This window comes from Myotis nattereri, assembly GCF_964212035.1.
Source record: "Myotis nattereri genome assembly, chromosome: 11".
Lineage (NCBI taxonomy): Eukaryota > Metazoa > Chordata > Mammalia > Chiroptera > Vespertilionidae > Myotis > Myotis nattereri.
Genome location: NC_138086.1, coordinates 36,679,487 through 36,700,243, shown reverse-complemented (window position 1 = coordinate 36,700,243; position 20,757 = coordinate 36,679,487). Strand labels below are relative to the sequence as shown.

Genomic DNA, 20,757 nt, shown 5'->3' with positions numbered 1-20,757 from the left:
ACCCGGGTGACCCCTTTGCCCTGGTCTGCCCAGGCGGACGAGAGAAAACAAGGGCACGCTGAGCCCTCGCTGCTGCCCCCGAGCCCCGCAGAAGTCTGGAGCACGTGGTGCAGGTTCCTCTGCAGGAAGGAGCCACCCGAAAAGGAAGCGGAAAGGAAATGCATCCTGTGGCCACAGGGGGGCCCCCTTCAAAGGCTCCTTCCGTCCCCCACTCAGGTTCACTTTAGGTTTTTTTCCAATTTATTTTTCTCTCTCCTTGTTTAAAAATACTATTATTGCCACAAACTACTATAAAACATTATTATTACAAAATTTTTAAATTTGAAAAAGTTAGAAAATGTGTAAAAATGGCCCGAGGTCTCACTGTTATAAAGAAGACTCCTTAGACTACATGCTTCCAAACTGGTCATTTTATACACATACAGTCATTTAAAAAAAATAAAAATAGGACCATTCTGGACCGGCATCTCTTGTTTTATTTCTTCTTGGACCGGCGTCTCTTAAAATATCAGGAACATCTTCCCATACCAAGTTCTTTACCAACATAATTTGAAATGATGATACTGTGTCCCCCTGGTCATTCCATTAAAAATGTGTTTATGGGTAATAAACACGGTAGGGTTCTGAGTGACTGCCTACCGGGGTTGACCGAACCACGTTCCTATTGTTGGGGGAATTTTTTCCGTAAATAAGCAACGACACCGTAAGAAGCCCAACGCGCCCGGCAGGACCCAAAGCGGCAGGTGCGACGTCGAGGGTGCCCCGGGGGCGCAGGGGGCCGGGGGCAGCCGCGCGGGTCCCCGGAGGGGGGCGATCCTCGCGGTCACCGGGTCCCTAGGGACGCGGCCGGCGGCAGGTGGGGCGCGGGGTCCCGCGGTGACTCAGCGCGCGCGCGCGCGGCCGTTTCCGGGGGGCGGGTGTCGGGGGTCCGCGGGGCGGGGCGGGGCGGGGTGCGGCGCGGCGCGGCGGGGCGGGGCGGGCGCCTGCCGTTCGGCGCTCGGGCTGCAGGTGGGGCTGTGCGGCCGCGCTGCCTCCAGGAAGCCTCACGGGCCTGCGCCGGCTCCCAGGATGCAGTGTGGACCGGCCGGGCGCTGACGGCGGCGGCGCGTCTGCGGACGGAGCGGCGCGGGCCGGCCAGCGAGGAGCGCGCGCCGCGGACGGGGACGGCGGGCCGGGCGGGCGGGCAGGCGGCGCCTGCGGAGAGGCCGGAGCCGGCCTGCGTCGGGCCGCGCGGCGGCGGCGACTTCCTCCGGGCCGGGCCGGACAGCGCAGGGCCATGGCCGAGGCGGCCGCGGCTCCGGTAAGGGCGGCCCGCGCGCGCGGACTCGGGGCCGGGCCCAGCACACGGCGCCGCAGGCCCCGGGGAGGGGCTGCGGGGGCCGGGCCGGGCCGGGCCGCCGGGCCTGGGGCTGCGGCGAGCGGGGCGCGGGGTCCGCCGGGGCCTACGGCGCCCGCCGGCTGGGCCCCCCATTCCGGGATGAGCCCGAGCGGGGTGGAACCGGCCGTCCCCGCCCCGGAGGCCGCCCCGCGCCGGTTCCTGAGCCCTCGGCGGCTTCCTGCCCCGGCCCCACCCGCGGGCCCCTGCGTCTGGGCGCCCCCACCCTCCCCGCATCTCCTTTCTCTGCCCACCGCCCTGCCCGGCGTTCCCTGCCCCCGTAGCTCCCCCCAGCGGCCCGGTGGCACCTGGGAGGTGTCCGAAGCGGCTTGGATTCCGCATTCACCCCGTGCCGAGTGCCCGGCTCGCTGGGGTCCGGGCGGAAGACAGCTGCCCCCGTGCGTAGAAACAGGCGCCGCACCAGCTCGGTTAGGCATGCCTCTGTCCGCACAGCAAGCCTGCAGGGTAGGTGCTCGCTCGCTCTGTCGTACGAAAGGAAAACCCGAGGCCTAGAGAAGTTAACTTGCCCAGGATCGCACAGCTAGGGAGGGCGTGCAAAGACAAGGTCGCTCTGTGTTCTGGAGCACGCTGCACGGGGCGCAGCAGGCAGGGGCGCGGGCAGGAGTAGTGCAGAACAGGTGAGTGTTCCCCGCAGTGAGGCAGACATGCTTGCGAGGCGGGGGAAGCAGAGGGCACGGGCTGCCCTTGCAGTCCGCACCCCTCCCGCCCTGAGCCTCTGTGATTTGAGCTGGGCTCGCAGGGAAGGCTAGGATTTCAGGCGGGGAGGACGGCTCCCGGCTCAGGGAGAGGCGGCCGTGCTCGCCTGTTCAAGGAACCGAGGGGTGTCCTTGCACCTGAACAAGATGGCTTTGGTCGGGAGGCTGCAGGAGAGAGTTGGCTGCGGGAGAGTTGGAAGGGGTTCCAACGCCTGGACTTGCACCGCATGCGTGAGGAGCTGTTGACGAATCTGGGGCTCTCTTACCATCAGCTCCTCTCAAGCACAGAGGTTTCGGCTTCCCTGGCAGGAGTCGGGACAGCCCCGTCTTGTCCAGCCACCGTTTAATAAGGAGCTGGGCGTGAGCAGAAAGAGTCGCCACCTCCCACCAGGTAGTGTGAAAGCCTTACACAGGGCCAGGTTAAAGTGGTAAGAAAACGGGAGTGGGGGCGAGGCCTCATTGTTTACAAAGTAGGAGTTTACTCTGGCCCTTTCTGCCATGCAAAGATTGTCATGATGGCCGACAGGTGCGCTTGGAGGCTGGGTGAGTAGGACTTAAGTGGATGGGGAGCTTCTGGAGCAAACTCTTGGAGGCTGGGATCATGCTGGGGACAGGCAGGGGGTTGGGGGGGCGGAGGTGCTAGCCCAGTGCAGACACTGCAGCCCCTGGAAGGCAGGAGTGCCACGCACATCCAGCTTTCTGCCTGTCCAGTTCCTCTGAGGCCCAGCCAGAGCTCTTCTTCAGGTCAGAGGTCATCTGGTCCAGCCTCCCTGCAAACAGCCAGATCCTCTGGCCCCTGCTCAAACTCTCCTGTCACTGTTTTCTGAGGTGTCCACCCATGTTCTAGTGCTCAGTGACTTTCCCTACGTGCATCCACACTGGTTCCTAGTAGTCACTTCTTTATTTTGCAAATAGTCACTTACCATTTGTTTAGGAGTCATTTCCAGAATGTTGTAAGGTACTGTGAGGACCCTCCCCCCCACACACACACACACACACTCTGACATGTGGGTGAGTCAGGTGGTCCAGCCCCCACCCAAGGCAAAATCTGCCCTTTCCTCAGTGTCCCCAACTGCCAGTCAATCAAGCCACTGTGTGAACTTTCCAGAGACAGGAAAGTCAGCTGCATGGGGAGGCTCCATGTCTGTGGGATGTTGCTGCACATGCCAAAGTCAAACCTAATGGCGTTGTCTTACCTTCCCCTCCAATCTGTAAGGTGTGTCACAGCCTGGAGCAGCTACAAGAATGTCTGACACACACACAGAAAAGAATGTCTAAGACCATAATTCTCCTCTTGGGAGGAGCAGTAGGAATGGTGACAGAAAAAGTCAGACTCTCGAGGGGCCTCCGGGACACGTGTTATAGCAAAAAGCCTAACTTGGCTGGTGGAGATTTGCAATAATGGTGATTTTTAAATTGGGGTGGGGGGGGGGTGGTAACTGGGTAGGGAACCAAATCAGATTGTCCTGTGGGGAGAGGAATTAACCATTAGGTTTTTATGTTTATTAAAAAGAGACACAAGCTGCTTTTTAAAAAGCAGTTGAGCAGCACTCTTGTTTGTGCCGTTTCAGTGAAGCAGCTGAGTTGTTTTTTTGCTAGGTCATCATCAGTAGAGGTTCTTGTGTGATAATGATGGGAAGTGCTGGCTGGCCTCTAGTAAACCTGCAGTTTACCATTTCTCCACTAAAACACCCAGTAGTGCTCAGTCATCATTTGTTTAGCAGAATTGCACTGGGCGCCTGCCGCAGGCCGTGCGCCATGCTGTTAAAAGGGCCTGTGCAGCCTTCAGAGGTCATACAGGAGGGTGCAGGAGATAGCCATAGGGCAGTGAATGCCACCGTAGGGGTGTGCATGGCGTGCTGCAGAGGCCTGGGGGGATGGCAGCCACCCAGGCTTGGGTGATGTGTAAGACACCCAGAGGAGGTGATCGTTAGACTGAAACCTGGCATGTGGCCCAGGGCATCCCCACTTTTCACATATGGGTTCCCACCCCTACTCCAGCTCCCCCACACCTAAGACAGCTGGGCTCACAGAACATGGCTGGTGGAATGATCAATGCTGGTCTCTCTTTGTTTCTGGAAGATTTCTCCCTGGACAATGGCAGCTACCATTCAGGCAATGGAGAGGAAGATCGAATCGCAGGCTGCCCGCTTGCTCTCCCTAGAAGGTCGAACAGGGATGGCCGAGAAGAAGCTGGCCGACTGTGAGAAGACGACCTTGGAATTCGGGAACCAGCTGGAGGGCAAGTGGGCCGTGCTGGGGACCCTGCTGCAGGAGTACGGGCTGCTGCAGAGGCGGCTGGAGAACATGGAGAACCTGCTGAGGAACAGGAACTTCTGGGTCCTGCGGCTGCCCCCGGGCAGCAAGGGAGAGGCCCCCAAGGTAAGCTGGGCACCTGGGGTGGGGCAGCCCCCAGGGCTGTGCCTATAAACGTGGATGGTGTGCATGACACCTGTGCTTCCAGATGCCCATGACTTTTGATGACATGGCTGTCTATTTCTCTGAGCAGGAGTGGGGCAAGCTGGACGAATGGCAAAAGGAACTGTACAAGCACGTGAGGAGGGGCAACTACGAGACACTGGTCTCCCTGGGTAAGGCCTGATAGTCATTTCTCTGTTCAGTGTTATTTGAGGAGTCCTCAGATCTCTCTTTTCATGCTGGTGGGTTTTATCACAAGGATATATAAATTACCGGAAACTTTGACCATGCAAAGAGTTATCTCTTCATCCTAAAGATGAGCGCTGGGTGACTGAGTTGTAAGGTCCCTTCCACCTGGCAAAATTCACAGGATACCAGTCCGAGGTGGGGTGGCCCCTCACCTAACCAGGGGTGGAGCACGGCTGTTTCCATTCCCCTGCTGAGGCTTAGAGAAGGCGCCTACCACTGACTCCAGGAGCTAATCCACCCACATCTGAGAAAGGCCTTCTCTTTTAGCTTTCTCTTACTGAGAGATGTGGCCTTGACTGTGACGCTCCTCTGGGTCAATGGAGAATGTGAGCAGACCATGCTTCTTGCAGCCAGTGCTGTCTTCATGCTCGAGACTTTGCTCCCCCAGACCCTGGGGCTGTTGCCACTCTCCTCATGGGATACCCCAGAAGGGCTGGGCTCTTTCTTCCTGGGCTCACTTCCTCTCGGGGTGTTTCTGTGACCCCAGACCTGGAGGCAGTGAGCATCCTTAGTGAGGCTGGAGCAGGTGAAGGTGTGGTGTTATATTTCAGTTTGCAGAAGTGTGTCGCTTCTTAATGTAGAGACTATACCAGAGTTTCTTCACCTTGGCACTGCGGCATTTGGGGCCAGATGATTCTGTGTGGTGGGGTAGCAGCATCCCGACCTCCTCACAAGGTGCACCTCTCCTCTAGCCCTCAGGCCTGACAACCAAAAATGTCTCCCTGGGGATAGAATTGCTTGTGGTTGAGAACACTGCCCTGTGTCAATCAGGAAATTTAGTGTCTTGGCCATTCTGGGTTTCCCAGGCTGCTATCCCCAGCTCTGAATGGAACCACGTGGCAAAAGCTAACCTTTATGTCTTTCCTCAGACTACGCCATCTCCAAGCCCGAGGTCCTCTCCCAGACTGAGCCAGGGAAGGAGCCGTGTGGCTGGCGCCGCACAGCCCCCAAGGTTCCAGATGTTCCTGTGGACCCGAGTCCAGGTGAGGAGCTGGGCGGGGGCCAGGGAGACGCTGGGAATCTGATGGAAACAGGAGTAAAGGTCCAGAGAGGGCATCACTTTCTAAGTTTTGTTTTGTAGTTGAGCTATGACCTATATATACCCTATTCAGCTAACACTAGGGAATACGTCTGAGCGTGGAAACAGATGGCAAACCCAGACTTTTAGGAAAGAATTAGAACCAGTAACACTGAATTGGTGAAAGTGAAGGAAGGACATTGATAGGGAAGGTAGGCGTCTATTAAAGACAACATTGAGTTTCATGAAGAGTCAGCCTCTCCTCCATCCCAGAACCAACATCTCATTGAAGTTCATTAGTTGTCTCAGAACATTAGCTCATTAGCCACATATTAACCACACGTTTGCTATGATTTAGAACCAGATTGATTTAAGGAGAATCTGAATACCAGGTATCGCTGTCTCAGATTTTCCTGGAGCCAGTCAGCACCTTTGAAAGTTAAGGAAAGGACGGGTGGATGTGTGAGTCAAGCCACATGACTGAAGTAAGCCTGGCGGGGCTGTGGGGTAAATGACAGTCTGTCCCTTGACCAGGGAGACCCTCCTCCTCCTCGTCTGTCCCCCCCCATGCCTGGGCTTCCCTTTCTTCCCTTCACCTGTGTTGCTAAAGAGTCTTACTGTGTGTGATTTGTGGTGACTGAAATGTGTCTGCTGTGTTTGCCATTTCACCGTGACTACACTTTGACTTTTCCAAGGGCAGATGGTGTACAGAACCAGCCACACCGTCAGTGGTCAGAGCATTCACCTGTTTAGGTGCCTAGGACAGCCTGAAAGCTAGAGGACAGAATGACAAAGGGTTATGACACAGGATCTTGCAGTTTCTTACTCTGGGTGGGAGGTTCACAGTGGGCTTGTTTTATTACATTTATAACATGAATGGTTTCTATACCATCGTTAATAAGAGTGAAAGGGGACCTGGAAATTGGGCAGCTGCTGGTAAGACCCCCACATGCCCTGCCTACACACCGAGAATTGTGTATCGCCTTAATCCCCACCGCCCCTGTCCAAGACTGGACCCCACTCACTCATCTCCTCTGGGCTTGGTGCAGCCCCAGTCAGACCTCCTCCCCAACTTCTCTCCAGCTCTAACTGCCATGCTTTGTGGAACTCAGGTCTCAGCAAGACCTCCAACCCTCAGGCTCACCTGGGTGTCCCTGCCCCACCGTCCTTGCTCAGATGAGACCTGGGTCCCTGGGGGCCCGGTGTCCTCTGCAGCTTCCCCTTTCCCACATCCCTCCACCCCCGGCCTGGCAGGGGCTGCTCTGTGCCAGGCTCCCCCCTCCCTTGAATTACATGCTTTCCGTCTCTCCACCGCCTTCCACAGACCTCCCTCACTTATCAGTGTACCTCTCCCATCGCCTCGATCTCAGCATGCCCTCCCTGTCCTCCAGCTCCCGAGAGCCTTTGGGCCTGCTGCCTTTGCCCACCCGGCCACATTTCCCTCTTCACCCAGCCTGGGTTCCGGGCCCATCATCATCATTCCCTTGCACACACCCTCAGCTCCCTCGCCCCTTTTATTCCTTGTAGTCCTCTAGCAAAACCATAATCCTGGTTTAACCTGTCTGCTGTTCTGCACCAGCTCCCCAGCTGCTGCATGTGGCTGGAGAAAGCCCCACGTGCTCGCCATTTCTCACCTGGGATTCAGAGCGCAGTCGGCGTGTCTCCTCAGTCCATTCATTCAGTAGTCCAGCGGTTGGCCAGCTGTGACCCACAGGCCAAATCGCCACCTTCCTGTTTAGAATAGTTTTTATATGAAAATACATTATTTAATTGAAAAACAAAGCAAAACACACTTACAGTCCTCACCACCCCATCTGCGCATCTGCCAGCATCTGTGCCCAGTTCTCTCTTGGCTCCTGTGACTTATGACAGACTGACAACCCTGTGGTCAGAGACCCTCCTCCACTGGGCACTCATTTTTATCCAGGCCACCTTCTCAAGGACTGCGGCTCCGCACTTCTTACCTGTCTCCCTCATCCCCGCCAGCATCTACCCCTGCTCATTCCCCGAAGCCTCTGCCCCATACTCCCTGCTGCCTCCACCCTGTCTTCCCACTATCCAGCCCCTTCACCTACTCCTGTCAAGGCCACCGGGACCTCCATGGTGCTAAGAGCCCATCACCCTACCGCCCTGTCGGTGACATTTGCCATTATTGATCCCTCACTTCCTAGATGCACTTTGCCTGACAGGACATCCTGCCCCCCCTGGTGTTTCCCCCCAAGTCACTCACCACTTTTCCTTTGCTGTGTCCTGTTGCTCTTTCTGACCTAACCGTCTTTCTTGCTGTTCCCCCAGTGCTCTAGGTACCGATCTCCGAGACTTTGCACCTGCTGTGTCCTCTGCCAGGACGGCTCTTCATATGTTTTCCTGCTCAATTCATTCCCTCCTGGTCTCTGCTTAAATGTGACTTTCCCTAATCACCCTACTTGAAGGTGCAGCCCACTCCCCGCCTGGGAGTTCCAGCCCCCCTTTCCTGCTTTGTTTCATGACAGATACCATCACCTATTGTTATGTTTTATATCTATAGATTATTAAGTGTATTTCATACTTATTTATGGATTTATGTAGTGTCTCTCTCTTCCCCCCACCCCCCCACCCCCCATTAGAATGTAAACTTCAAGAAGATAAGAACTTTGATCTGTTTTGCTCATATAATCATCTGGGCATCTAGAATACTGCCTGGCACAGAGTAGGAATTCAGTAAATACATGTTGACTGTATGTTATGTTTCATAATTTAAAGTGTGTGTGTGTAAAAAACCATTTCTGATACAATTTAAATTCCTTTTTAGATCTCAGTCTTATTTGTCCCCGGGTAAATATCATATCTTTTCCACGCACATTTTAAAACGTCTATTATGTACATATGTAGGCATAAATAATCTATAATATATGTTTTTCTGTGTTTTGAAAAATTACATAAATATATATTTATCACTTAATATTCTTTTTATTTTTATTGCTTAAAGTATTACAAAGGGTATTATATATGTGTCCTTTTTTTTTCCCCCGCCCTTGACAATCCCCTGGCCTCCCCTACCCCCCAGTGTCTTATGTCCATTGGTTATGCTTATATGCATGCATACAAGTCCTTCAGTTGATCTCTTACCCTCCTCTCTCCTGCCCCCCAACCCTCCCCGGCCTTCCCTCTGCAGTTTGACAATCTGTTTGAGGCAGCTCTGCCTCTGTATCTATTATTGTTCAAAAGTTTATAATGGTCTTTATTATCCATGAATGAGTGAGATCATGTGGTATTTTTCCTTCATTGACTGGCTTATTTCACTTAGCATAATGCTCTCCAGTTCCATCCATGCCGTTGCAAATGGTAAGAGTTCCTTCTTTTTTACAGCAGCATAGTATTCCATCGGTCACTCAATATTCTGTATTTCAGATTTATCCCTCTTGATGCATATAGATGTTCATCATTTTCACAGAAGCTTCATATTCCAAAAGCAACTGTATTACAGTTTATCCTCTGTCCCTCCATTGAGCTCTCTCTGATTTTTTTCTTATATTCGGTGTTGCAGTGAACATTCTAGAACATGCCTCTTTATGTCCATAAGCTGATGTCTCCGTAGGGACTAGACCGAAGGGTGGAACCCTGCATCACAGGGCGTGCTGGTCTGCACCTCTGCTGGGCTCCTGGGCTCCGGGCTCTCCCGCGGGCACACGAGCTTGCACTACTGCCCAGCACTTAGGAAGGACCTGTTTTCTTAAATCTGTCCTCACTTTTCAGTTAGATTTTTGTCAATTGGATGCGGTTGAAATCATACCTTGTTTTAATTTGCATTTGAAGTTGAGCATCCTTTTCATAGGTTTATTTGGTTTCTTCTCCAGGGAAATGTCTCTTTCTGTTTTTCTACTTTTGTTGTCTTTTTCTTACTGATTCAGGACTTCTTTCTGTGGGTTCTCCACATGAACCCTTTCTTTGCCTTGCAGATACCTTCTCCCAGTCTGTGGCAGGTCTTTTCACTGTATAGTTCGCATGTAGATGTTTTCATTTGGGGTAGAGTCAGCATATCAGTCTTTTCTTTTATGATCCCTGCTTTTCTGTCTTAAGATACCCTTCCCTGCCCTAACCGGTTTGGCTCAGTGGATAGAGCGTCGGCCTGCGGACTGAAGGGTTCTGGGTTCAGTTCCAGTCAAGGGCACACACCCAGGTTGTGGGCTCGATCCCCAGTGTGGGGTGTGTAGGGAGCAGCCTATCAGTGATTCTCTCATCATTGATGTGTCTATCACTCTCCTCCTCTCCCTTCCTCTCTGAAATCAGTAAAAATATATATTTTTTAAAAGATACCCTTCCCTGCCTCTCCCCAGCTCAGAAATACAGCCTTCATTATTTCTTATTAAACTTTTAAAGTTTTGTTTTTTTCACATTTAAGTCTTTCATCCATCTAGAATTAATATTTGTGTAGATTCCAAGGGAAAATTTTAAAAATTTCCCACATGAGGACGTATGATTTTCCCACAAAGTTTGCTGAACATTGACTTTTCTGTGATGATTTGTGATACCATTCCCATGGGGAGCCAGGTTTCCATGTGGGCAGATGCAGTTTCTGGGCTCTGTCTGATGTTTCTTGGTCTCTGCCATCTCTGCACCCACACGGACTGTTGGAGCTTCCTAGGAAGCCAGATTCTAGGAGACCAAGCCTTTCTTACTCCTTTTCAGAACTTTTCACAGCTATTCTTGGACCTTTATTCTATGAGTTTCAGAAGCTTTATGGCAAGTTCTCAGAAAATCCTATTGAAATTTTGATAGGAATTGCACTTTATAATTTTGTTTCTGGAGAATTACCCTCATTCCAACGCTGAGTCCCTCTATCCATAGAAAGACTTATCTCCTGAAGGCTTCTATGTGCTTGAACAAATTTTTATAGTTTTCTCCCGAGAGTTATTATTTGTATTCTGAATGGGATTTTTATTTTTTAAAAAATATATTTTATTGATTTTTTACAGAGAGTAAGGGAGAGGGATAGAGAGTTAGAAACATCCATCAGCTGCCTCCTGCACACCCCCCTACTGGGGATGTGCCCACAACCAAGGTACATGCCCTTGACCGGAATCGAACCTGGGGCCCTTGCGTCCGCAGGCCGACACTCTATCCACTGAGCCAAACCAGTCAGGGCAGGGGGTTTTTATTTTTAATCCTCACTCAAGGATATGTTCTATTGATTTTAGAGAGGAAGGAAGGGAGAGAGAGAAACATCTATGTAAGAGAAACATGGATCAGTTGCCTCTTGTACGTGCCCCAACCAGGGACTGAGCCTGCAACCCAGGCATGTGCCCTGATCAGGAATTGAATTCACGACCCGTCAGAGCACAGGACAATGCTCCAAACAGCTGAGCCACACTGGCCAAACTATGTTCTGAATGGGATTTTTAAGTCAATATGTTTTAAGTAGTTATTACAGGTGAACAGCCATGCTCTGTGTTTAATAAAAGAGAAATTTTGCTCAACTCTCTTTTTAGATATAATGACTTGCCTATTTAGATTCTCTTAGGTTTTTTATGTGGACCCTTCACAGATAACACTTTTTAAATGTCTGTCACTTTATTTTTCTGCTTAGCAGTCAGGCTAAGACTTTGTTGAATAGAGGTGATGCTAGCTAGCATCCTTGTCTGTGGATGCTTCTAGAGTTTCAGCGGTAAGGATGATTTTTTCATCCTTAGACTTGAAGATTCTCTTAGCTTAAACAAGTTTTCTTCCCTGCTAGTTAAAGTTTTTTTTTGGTGGGAATTTTTTTAAAATATATTTTTACTGATTTCGGAGAGAAAGGGAGAGGGAGAGAGAGGTAGAAACATCAATGATGAGAGAGAATCACTGATCGGCTGCTCCTGCACACCCCACACTGGGGATCAAGCCCCCCAACCCAGGCATATGCACTGACTGGGGATCGAACCGTGACCTCCTGGTTCATAGGTCAACGCTCAATCACTGAGCCATGCCAGCCAGGCACTAAAGTTTTTATTGTAAACAAGTGTTATATTGGATCAGCTGTTTTTTAAAATATATTTACTGTGTATTTTATATAACAAACAAAATCACATACCGAACAAATTCAGATAAAGATTAGAGCAAGACAGTAAAACCCCATAACACCCTGCATGAGAAATAGATCACCACAAGACCCTTCCACGACCCCATTGTCCCTCTCTGGTTCCAGGCCCCTCCCTTCCTCTTACAGATACAGACACACACACACACACACACACACACACACACAATTCAGAACAAACCTGATAGGTCTCTTGCTTTTCTTTACATTTTTATTTCTTATGTATATATTTCTGAATAACATTTAATTTGCCTGATTTTGAACTATATAGGAATAAGGTCATATATATTCTTCTTTAACTTGCTTTCCTCCTTTGACATGTTTTTGAGAGTCATCGTGTTTGTGTGGCACAGCTGTAGGTCATTCACTGTCACAGCTTTCGCCAAGTTATCCCTTCCTATTCTGTGGATGTAACTCAGTGCATTTATTTCTTCTGCTGTTGATGGTGTTTGTATTGTTTCTAACTCTTTTGCTTTTAAGAAAAATGCTGTTGTGAAAATTCTTATGCATGTGTAAAAGTTTCTCTAGGTGTAGACCTAGGAGTGGAAGTGCCGGGTCGTAGGAAACATGCATGTTCGACTTTTCCAGGTACCGTCGGAGAGCTCTCTGAGTTGGTAGGACCAGTCAGTGCACAGCCGTGGGCCTGGTGGGCCCTGCTGCACCTCACCCTCATCAGCCCTGGAAATGCCTTACATTTCAATTTCTGCCCACCCGGTGGGAGTGAAAACAATTAAAATTTGTAGTTTAAAACATGTAGTTTTTCCTGATTAATGAGATTGAACGTTGTATACTGTTTATGGGCCACTTCTCCTTCCTTTTCTATGAAATACCTATTTGCCTTTTGTCCATCTTTCTTTTCCATTGTCTTCTCTTTCTTAGATTTGTAAGAGTTCTTTACATATTCTGAATATTAATCTTTTTGTCAGGTATGTGTATTAATGATGTCTTCATTTATGGTATATTGAACAGATGCTTTTAATATACTTGGATTTACTAGTCTTTATATTTATGGTTTCTTCTTCTTATGTCATAAAAATTAAGAGAATTTCCCCTACCTCGAGGTTGTAGTACACCATCTCATGTTTTCTACTAAAAGTTTTGCCTTTCCTGTTCAAGTTCTGAATCCATCTGGAATGGGTTCCTGTGGCAGTACGGGGTCGGGACCCCAGTTCTTCCTCATGAGCGCTTTGGGTCTTCTTTCCCTGTGCTCTTTCAGGTAAACTTTCAAATTACCTTATCAAGTTCCATGAAAATCCAGATGGGATTGTGGTTGGAGTTGCATTCATTCTATTAATCATTTTGGGTAGAATTGGCCCCTTCACTGAGGCTTGTTATCTGTGAATATTTTAAATCCCTCCATATAACTCATCTGTAATACCTCCATGAAGTTTTGTGATTTTCTCCAAAAAAAGTCTTGAACATTTCTTTGTTAGATAGAGTCCTAGGTTCCTTTTTTTTTTTTTTTTTTTAAATCACTATTGTCATGGGTACCTTCTTTAACTTGCATTTTCTGTTTGTTGTTCATATGGACTGGGGGTTTGGGGCAGGAACATCCCTTTTCCAGTACATTTTCTTGTGTAGCTGGGGCTGTTATGTAACACCCCCCTCTCTGCCTCATTAGACACCCCACCAGAGGTCCCACCAGGGACCTATATGGTTAGAGAGTTTGGGAGCAAGGGTTGGGCAGCTGGCCGCCCCAGGGGACAGGTGGTCTCTGCTGCTCTGCTGGGGACAGCCTCTCTGACCAAGTGGTCTGGCAGGCGGCTTCCTGATTCCAGGGTCAGTATAAGAACCCCTCTCGCCCACAGATAAAAGCTGCATCCTCAATTATCAGTGAGAAAAATGGTGTACCCTCACCTGCCTTCTCTCTTGTTTTACATCTCTGTTAAAATCCACGACAGAGGAGGGGGATAGAAGAGGGTAGAGGGGGGATAAATGGTGATGGAAGGAGACTTGACTTGGGGTGGTGAACCTACAATACTATATACGCATGATGTGTTACAGAAGTGTACAACTGAAACCTGTATAATTTTACCAACCAATGTCATCGCAATAAATTCAATAAAAAAGGGAAAAAAATGACCCATAACAGAAAGATAAATGGTCATTGATGGGCTCCCTTAAAACTCTAGTAGTGTACAAAAATCCATTTTCTTTCATTTATTGATATTTCTGTCTAGGAAGCTTGATAAAATTTTCATTAATGCAAATAAGTTTTCTAATTGATGATTCTCAAATAATCTGAAGGAATAATCATATCATTTATGAGTCAGGAGAATTTTTTGTTTCTTTTAAAATATGGTTTATTTTTCTCATTTTCTTTTTTTAAAATATATTTTTATTGATTTCAGAGAGGAAGGGAGAGGGAGAGAGAGATAGAAACATCAATGATGAGAAAGAATCATTGATTGGTTGCCTCCTGCACTGGGGATTGAGCCCACAACCTGGGCATGTGCCCTGAGCGGGAATCTAACTGTGACCTCCTGGTTCATAGGTCAGTGCTCAACCCCTGAGCCACGTGGGCTGGGCTCCTTGGTACCTTTTAAGATTTTGTCTTTACTGTTATTCCATTTTACAGAACATTGTCGAGGCTAATATTTTTTAATTCCTACTTAAGAATTGGTGTGTCCCTTCAAACTGTGGGCTCGTTGCCTTCAATTTGGGAACATTCACAATCATTATTTCTTTACATATTCCTCTTTACTCATTTCTCTATTCTCTCCTTGGATTTCCCAGCGTGTGTGGGAACTTCTCATTCTCTACTCCATGTCTCTTATTTCTCTCTCTTTTTTTCTCTCTCAATGGAGCGCTGTGGATTATTTTCCCAGATCTGTCTTACAACTCACCAGTCTTCTCTCTAGTTATGTTCAGTCTATTTTTAAGCCATCCATTGTGTTTTTCATTATGTTATCATTTCTAGAATGTCAAATATATTTAGTTCTTTTTCAAATCTACCTTTTAAAAAATGGTTTGCTTTTCTTGCCTTAGAGATTCTGTTCCTTCCTTTATTTCTTTGAATATTTTAGATATACTATACTGTATCTTTCAGCTTATTCTTTTTTCTGTAGTTCTTGGAAGTGAATTCTGCAGTAACTGTCATGCCATTTGGCTCCTCTTCTGGTTTGTAAGTTTAGTTTTTTATTAAGGACCCCTGTGGGGCAGGTTTGCATTTACCTGTTTTGGGCCTCCTGGGTTGCCGTGGTTCTCAGTCAATCTTTGTGTGAATTTCTCAGGTTAGGGTCCCTACATCGTATGGGTAGTATGAATTCAGTGTGGGCATGGGAGTCTGATTTCTTATGTGTGGCTTACCACCCATGGTCCTGGACAAGAGGGCAGCTTCCTTAGAGGCCCCTCAGATGGAGCTTTCCTGGTCCCTGTCTCACAGCTGGGACAGAGCCTGTAGCTCCTGGCTTCATGCAGGCAGCTCATCTCTGCTCTTGCCTCACTTGAACATCAAAGCCCCAGCCCTTAAGGCTTGCATCCTGTCCCAGCAATTTCCTGGGTCACTTAGCTCCCACTCAGCTCTTGATGTCACTTTGTGTTTGTCCTCATTCTCATACCCAGGATCTGTTTCTTTGCTCACTTAAACACCTGTGTGTGTTTGAAAGCAGGACCTCCGCAGAGCGGCTGAGTCTTTCTCATGCACCAGGGGTCTAGCCCTGAGAATGTGTTGGTGTGTTCCTCACCCTTTCCCACCCGCCCCATGTGCTCAGTGCCATGTGCTCAATGCCATGCTTTGCTTGGGAGCCCTTGCAGGCCCTGTTTGCCCTTCTTTCCCTTCCTACCAGGCTCTCATGCTGTGTGACTCTTGACAGGTCCATTTCCTTGCCTGGCTGTGTGTCCACCTCAGGGCCAGGGAGCCCTGAGGCTGTGCTCACACACTCTCCCTTTCTTAGGCTCGGGAGCCCCGGTTCCTGCCCCTGACCTCTTAATGCAGATCAAGCAGGAGGGCGAGCTCCAGCTCCAGGAGCAGCAGGCTCTGGGGGTAGAAGCGTGGGCAGCTGGACAGCCAGATATCGGGGAGGAGCCATGGGGCCTCAGCCAGCTGGATTCCGGAGCAGGAGACGTCTCTACAGATGCTGCTTCTGGTGAGTGGCTCAAACTGGGAGCAGATACCAGGAACGAGAGGCAGAGCCCAGGGCAGGCCTTGGGGTAAGGAGTTCCTGGGAGCCACATTATGGGAACTATGGGCTTTCAAACATCTGGCCTGACTAGCGCAGAAGTTTCCTCACTTTAAGACAGGACCTGCACTAAAGGACACCTTGGGCACCTCTGGGTTTGGTGAAGCTCTTGCCCTGGTTTTTCTCTGCCTCATTCCATCAGCTGCACTTTTCTTGCCCCCAGCATTGGGCATTTAAGGCCCCCGTTGCCTTATATTAAGGAGGGGCTATATGAAATAAGTCAGTGACCTCTGAGCCTCCTGGTGCCTCCAAGAGGGGAGCAAAAGAAACTTGGGTTCAGGAGCAGTGGGTGGTTCTGCTCATGCAGCGTGCCCGGGTGGGTCTCAGGGTCTCTTCTTTCTATCCTGTGGGGTTTTTCTCCTGCTGCTTCTGTTCTCTAACCCACAGGCTCTGATCTCTTCATTGCAGGCGTCCACTCCAACTTCTCAACCACTATCCCACCTACTTCCTGGCAGGCAGACCTCCCTCCCCACCACCCCTCCTCCGCATGTTCAGACGGGACCCTGAAGCTCAACACGGCGGCCTCCACAGAAGGTACAGGTGGCAGAGAGAGGGTGGGAAAGACTCACAGCTGCCCTGCAGGCTGCCTAGGCCCCGGCTGCCTCCTCATTGATGAGCTGCCCTGCCCTGTCAGCCAGCAGGTATTAGGTATCTGGGATGTTAGGGCTCAATGGTCTGTCTTTCATCTCTGTCGAGATTCTTAGGCTTGGGCAGCCTTCCTTGAGCATGTCCATATTTCCAGCCGTTCTTTTCTCATGTTAACCAGTCAGTGCTCATAAGCCAGTCCCTTGAGAGAATGCACCTCCTGCCCAGGCTCAGAACCTGCCTCCTCTTCCTCTCTGGCAAAGAAAAACAAACCAAGCCAGAAGCACTTCTTAGATATCAGCACTACCAAAGATAAGTGTCCAAAGGCCAGAATTGGGAAGAAAACTTCCAAATTTATGTATTATTTTTCTATTTATTTCTATTTTGTAGGCCTGTTATCTGTTACTTTATATTTTAGCACTCCAAAAATGTGCTAAAAGCCTAGATCCCTGATACAAAATTTCAGGAAATGAATTTCAAATACATTTACATAATCACATTTTTACTGTTTACTAATATTTTTATTATTAGCTAGCTGGCCACATTTATTGGATGCTTGCTGCATGCCAAATTGCATGCAAGGTGTCTTCAGGCATGTTATCTGGTAACCCTCATACAGCCCTGTGACCAGGGTTCACAGATGTGCTATTGGTTAAGAAATTACCCTGCAGTCCTGGCCAGGTGGCTCAGTTGGTTGGAGCATCATCTGATACACCACCAATATTTTTTTAAAAGGTTGTGGGCTCGATTGCCAATAAGGGTACATACCTAGGTTGTGGGTTCGATCCTTAGTCGGGGCAGGTACGGAGGGCAATGGGTCAATGTTTCTCTCACCTTGATGTTTCTCTCTCTGTAAATCAGCACAAACATATCCTTAGGTGAGGACCTTTAAAAATCATCCTGCAGCCCACAGCTGGTCTGTGGGAAGCGGCAGAGCCACCTCAGATGATCCCCAACCTGGTGCCTTTCCCTCCGGTGCATTGCCACCAGCGGTCAGAGTTCCTTCCTCGAGATCAATTCTCGATTAGCCTTAACAGCCAAAGTAGAAATGGAATCCCGTAAGCAGGTGCGATGGTGGTTTTACTTGCAATGAAGGTACTAGTACAGGGATGTCCTCACATGGGGTTTGAAGCAGCCTCATGACCATCTGGGGGCGCTCTGCTGAGCTGGATCCTGTGGCTTGGAAACCAGGGCTCCGTGGGCTGGGAGGGGCGGAGGAGCTACTGAATCTCCAGATGAAAGTATCAGATAATTGCTCTAAGCCCAGGAGGGGACAGAATGATATCTGGTCTTTCTGTCTTTCTCAGCAGATGTAAAAATTGTGATAAAAACTGAAGTCCAGGAAGAGGAGGTGGTGGCCACACCAGTGCACCCTACTGACCTAGAGGCCCACGGGACCCTATTTGGACCAGGCCAAGCCACAAGGTTTTTCCCTAGTCCTGTCCAGGAAGGCGCCTGGGAGAGCCAGGGCAGCTCCTTCCCCAGCCAGGACCCTGTGCTCGGGCTCAGAGAGCCCGCCCGGCCTGAACGGGACCTGGGAGACCCCAGCCCTGCCGTGGCCCAGGACGAGACCCCACCAGGGGACTGGCTCCTTGGGGGAGTCCGGTGGGGCTGGAATTTCAGGTGTAAACCTCCGGTGGGGCTGAACCCGAGGACTGGGCCTGAGGGGCTGCCCTATTCCTCCCCTGACAACGGAGAGGCTGTGCTGGACCCAGGCCAGGCCCCGAGATCCTTCAGTGACCCCTGTAAATACCCTGGCCGGACCAAAGGCTTTGGCCACAAGCCTGGCCTGAAGAAGCACCCTGCCGCGTCTCCCGGGGGCCGGCCCTTCACCTGCGCCACGTGTGGGAAGAGCTTCCAGCTACAGGTGAGCCTGAGCGCACACCAGCGCAGCTGCGGGCAGCTGCCCGATGGGGCGGCTGGGGCGGCAGGGGCTGCACGCGATGGAAGCGCCCTGCGGTGCGGGGAGTGCGGGCGCTGCTTCACGCGGCCAGCCCACCTGATCCGGCACCGCATGCTGCACACGGGTGAGCGGCCCTTCCCCTGCACGGAGTGCGAGAAGCGCTTCACTGAGCGCTCCAAGCTCATCGACCACTACCGAACCCACACGGGTGTGCGGCCCTTCACCTGCACCGTCTGCGGCAAGAGCTTCATCCGCAAGGACCACCTCCGTAAGCACCAGCGCAACCACACGGCGGGCGCCAAGGGCCCGGCCCGGGGCCAGCCGCTGCCTCCCCTCCCGGCCGCTCCCCCAGACCCCTTCAAGAGCCCTGCCTCCAAAGGACCCTTAGCCTCCACAGACCTTGTGACTGACTGGACTTGTGGCCTGAGTGTCCTGGGACCCACCGAGGGCGGGGACCTGTGAGGCACCCCAGGATGGCCAGAGTTGTCTCGGCCTTCTGACCCTTGAGGGCCATGAGTGTAGAAAGTCCCGTTTCCAGATGTCCTCGGGGTGGCGGCCAGCGCAGAGGCAGGAGTGGAGACGGGGAGACCAAATCCCCAAGTTGCTGAACTGATCACTGGAAGAAGAGAAACTGTCAAACAAATACAGCTTCCACCTCTGAACAAAGTAGAGCTCTGATTGTGAAACAGCACCGTAGAATTTTAAGTAACTTAAGTACAAAACTCTTTTTTAATTCTTGAAGAAGCTGAAAAATAGTCGTAGTGCCAGTTTAAACTTTCTAGCATATTTCTGGTTTCCGGAGCGTGTTCATGTGGGCTATGGCCTTACCAAGTCTGACGTGAAGGTCGGCGGGGCTGGGGACACTGAGGAGGGACACGGACCAGACCTCCCCTGGCCCCACTGACTCCTAGGGAAGAGATGGTCTTAGCAAAAAGTCCTGGGGGATTGAGACCCTGCTCTGCCCAGGCCTGGGCTGGGCTCCAAGCCTTCTGGGACCTGAGACCAGCTGGGTGCTGTGGAACTGCAGCCTCGTCTCAGCAGGGAGAAGGACTCATCCCCAGAGCAGCCAGCTCCACCTGATAAGGCCCCCCAACAGTGCTGGCCCTACTGTGTGTTTCCCTGTTAGGGGCCACTGGCCATCCCTATCAGACTCCTGGGCTGACAACCCACCTGGAGCTGCTTTTCCACTCTAGCAAAATGCTTCTGTGTCCTTTGTGTAGTGTTTTTTCATTGTCAAAATTCTTTCACATCGTATCTCATTTGTTACTGTGACTTTGTGAACCACGCAAGGCAAGTCTTGTTAGAGTTGAGAAATAAATTAACTCAAAGGGGATATATCCCACTAAGCCTTGCACCATGGAGGCGAGTGGGGGGGGGCAGCAGTTGGGAAAAGCCTCAGGTTAGACATGGCTTATCTTCCAGAAGTTCAGTTTGGGGAAGGAAAACTGTTTTTGCCCTCTCAGAAGATTTGTCCCACATGTGCATGAGCAAAATCATCAAGCCTCAGGCTTTAGCTGAGCCCGGCCCCGCCCCCCCCCCCCCCCCCATGTGTGCACACCCAGCAAGGTCTGAGAGGCTGGGTATGGATGATGCTCCTCTGCTGACATCCTAACGGTGGAATTGGACATTGGCCCAGGTTTCTTCATTCTACCACAGTACTATCCCCAAGTAATCATTCCTGTTTTTTTGAAGCCGCCTCTGGATCCCTTATCCCCCCCCAGAGGAGAGACCAGGGCGGCTATTCACTTGGCTCCCCCATGTGTACTTTTGTTAGGCAATAGACTAGTTAAGAAAATTGTTTCTCTGTACTGTATATTTTGTACCTGTTTACACCTCTAATTGATATAACTGATATTTTGAAAAACACATGAAGAGGAAATGCCCTGTTAAAATAAAACCTAACCAGCACTGAGGTGGTTTGGTGGGTTTCATTCTTAGATCTGCGTCTCTGGTGCTGATGCCTCTAAACATGGCCTCCCAAGGCGGTGTGGTCAGCTCCCCAGGCACTTGGTCACCTTGGACCCAGGGAAGTGACAGTGCCTAAGACAGCCGTGGGGACACTACGGCCCTCGGGCCGAATCCGGCCCATTTGAAATGAATAAAACTAAAAAAAAAAAAGACCATACCTTTTTATGTAATGATGTTTACTTTGAATTTATATTAGTTCACACAAACACTCCATCCATGCTTTTGTTCCGGCCCTCCGGTCCAGTTTAAGAACCCATTGTGGCCCTCGAGTCAAAAAGTTTGCCCACCC

General features: G+C 50.4%; 1 protein-coding gene across 3 annotated transcripts; it reads left to right on the top strand.

Annotated features, from left to right (window-relative positions):
• The first annotated feature begins 1,217 nt into the window (after window positions 1-1,217).
• ZNF746 (zinc finger protein 746) lies at window positions 1,218-20,412 on the top strand. 3 transcript variants are annotated; one of them, XM_081102517.1, is made up of 7 exons: window positions 1,218-1,300; window positions 4,174-4,473; window positions 4,601-4,682; window positions 5,628-5,741; window positions 15,728-15,919; window positions 16,421-16,546; window positions 17,908-20,412. In XM_081102517.1, the coding sequence occupies exons 1-7, from the start codon at window positions 1,277-1,279 to the stop codon at window positions 18,960-18,962; spliced, it is 1,893 nt and encodes a 630-aa protein (XP_080958643.1). In that variant the 5' UTR covers window positions 1,218-1,276; the 3' UTR covers window positions 18,963-20,412. The 3 variants fall into 3 exon arrangements, with proteins under 3 accessions (XP_080958643.1, XP_080958642.1, XP_080958641.1); XM_081102516.1 differs by having other exon boundaries at window positions 17,905-20,412; XM_081102515.1 differs by lacking the exon at window positions 1,218-1,300 and adding an exon at window positions 1,767-1,840 and having other exon boundaries at window positions 17,905-20,412.
• Window positions 20,413-20,757: the final 345 nt, after the last annotated feature.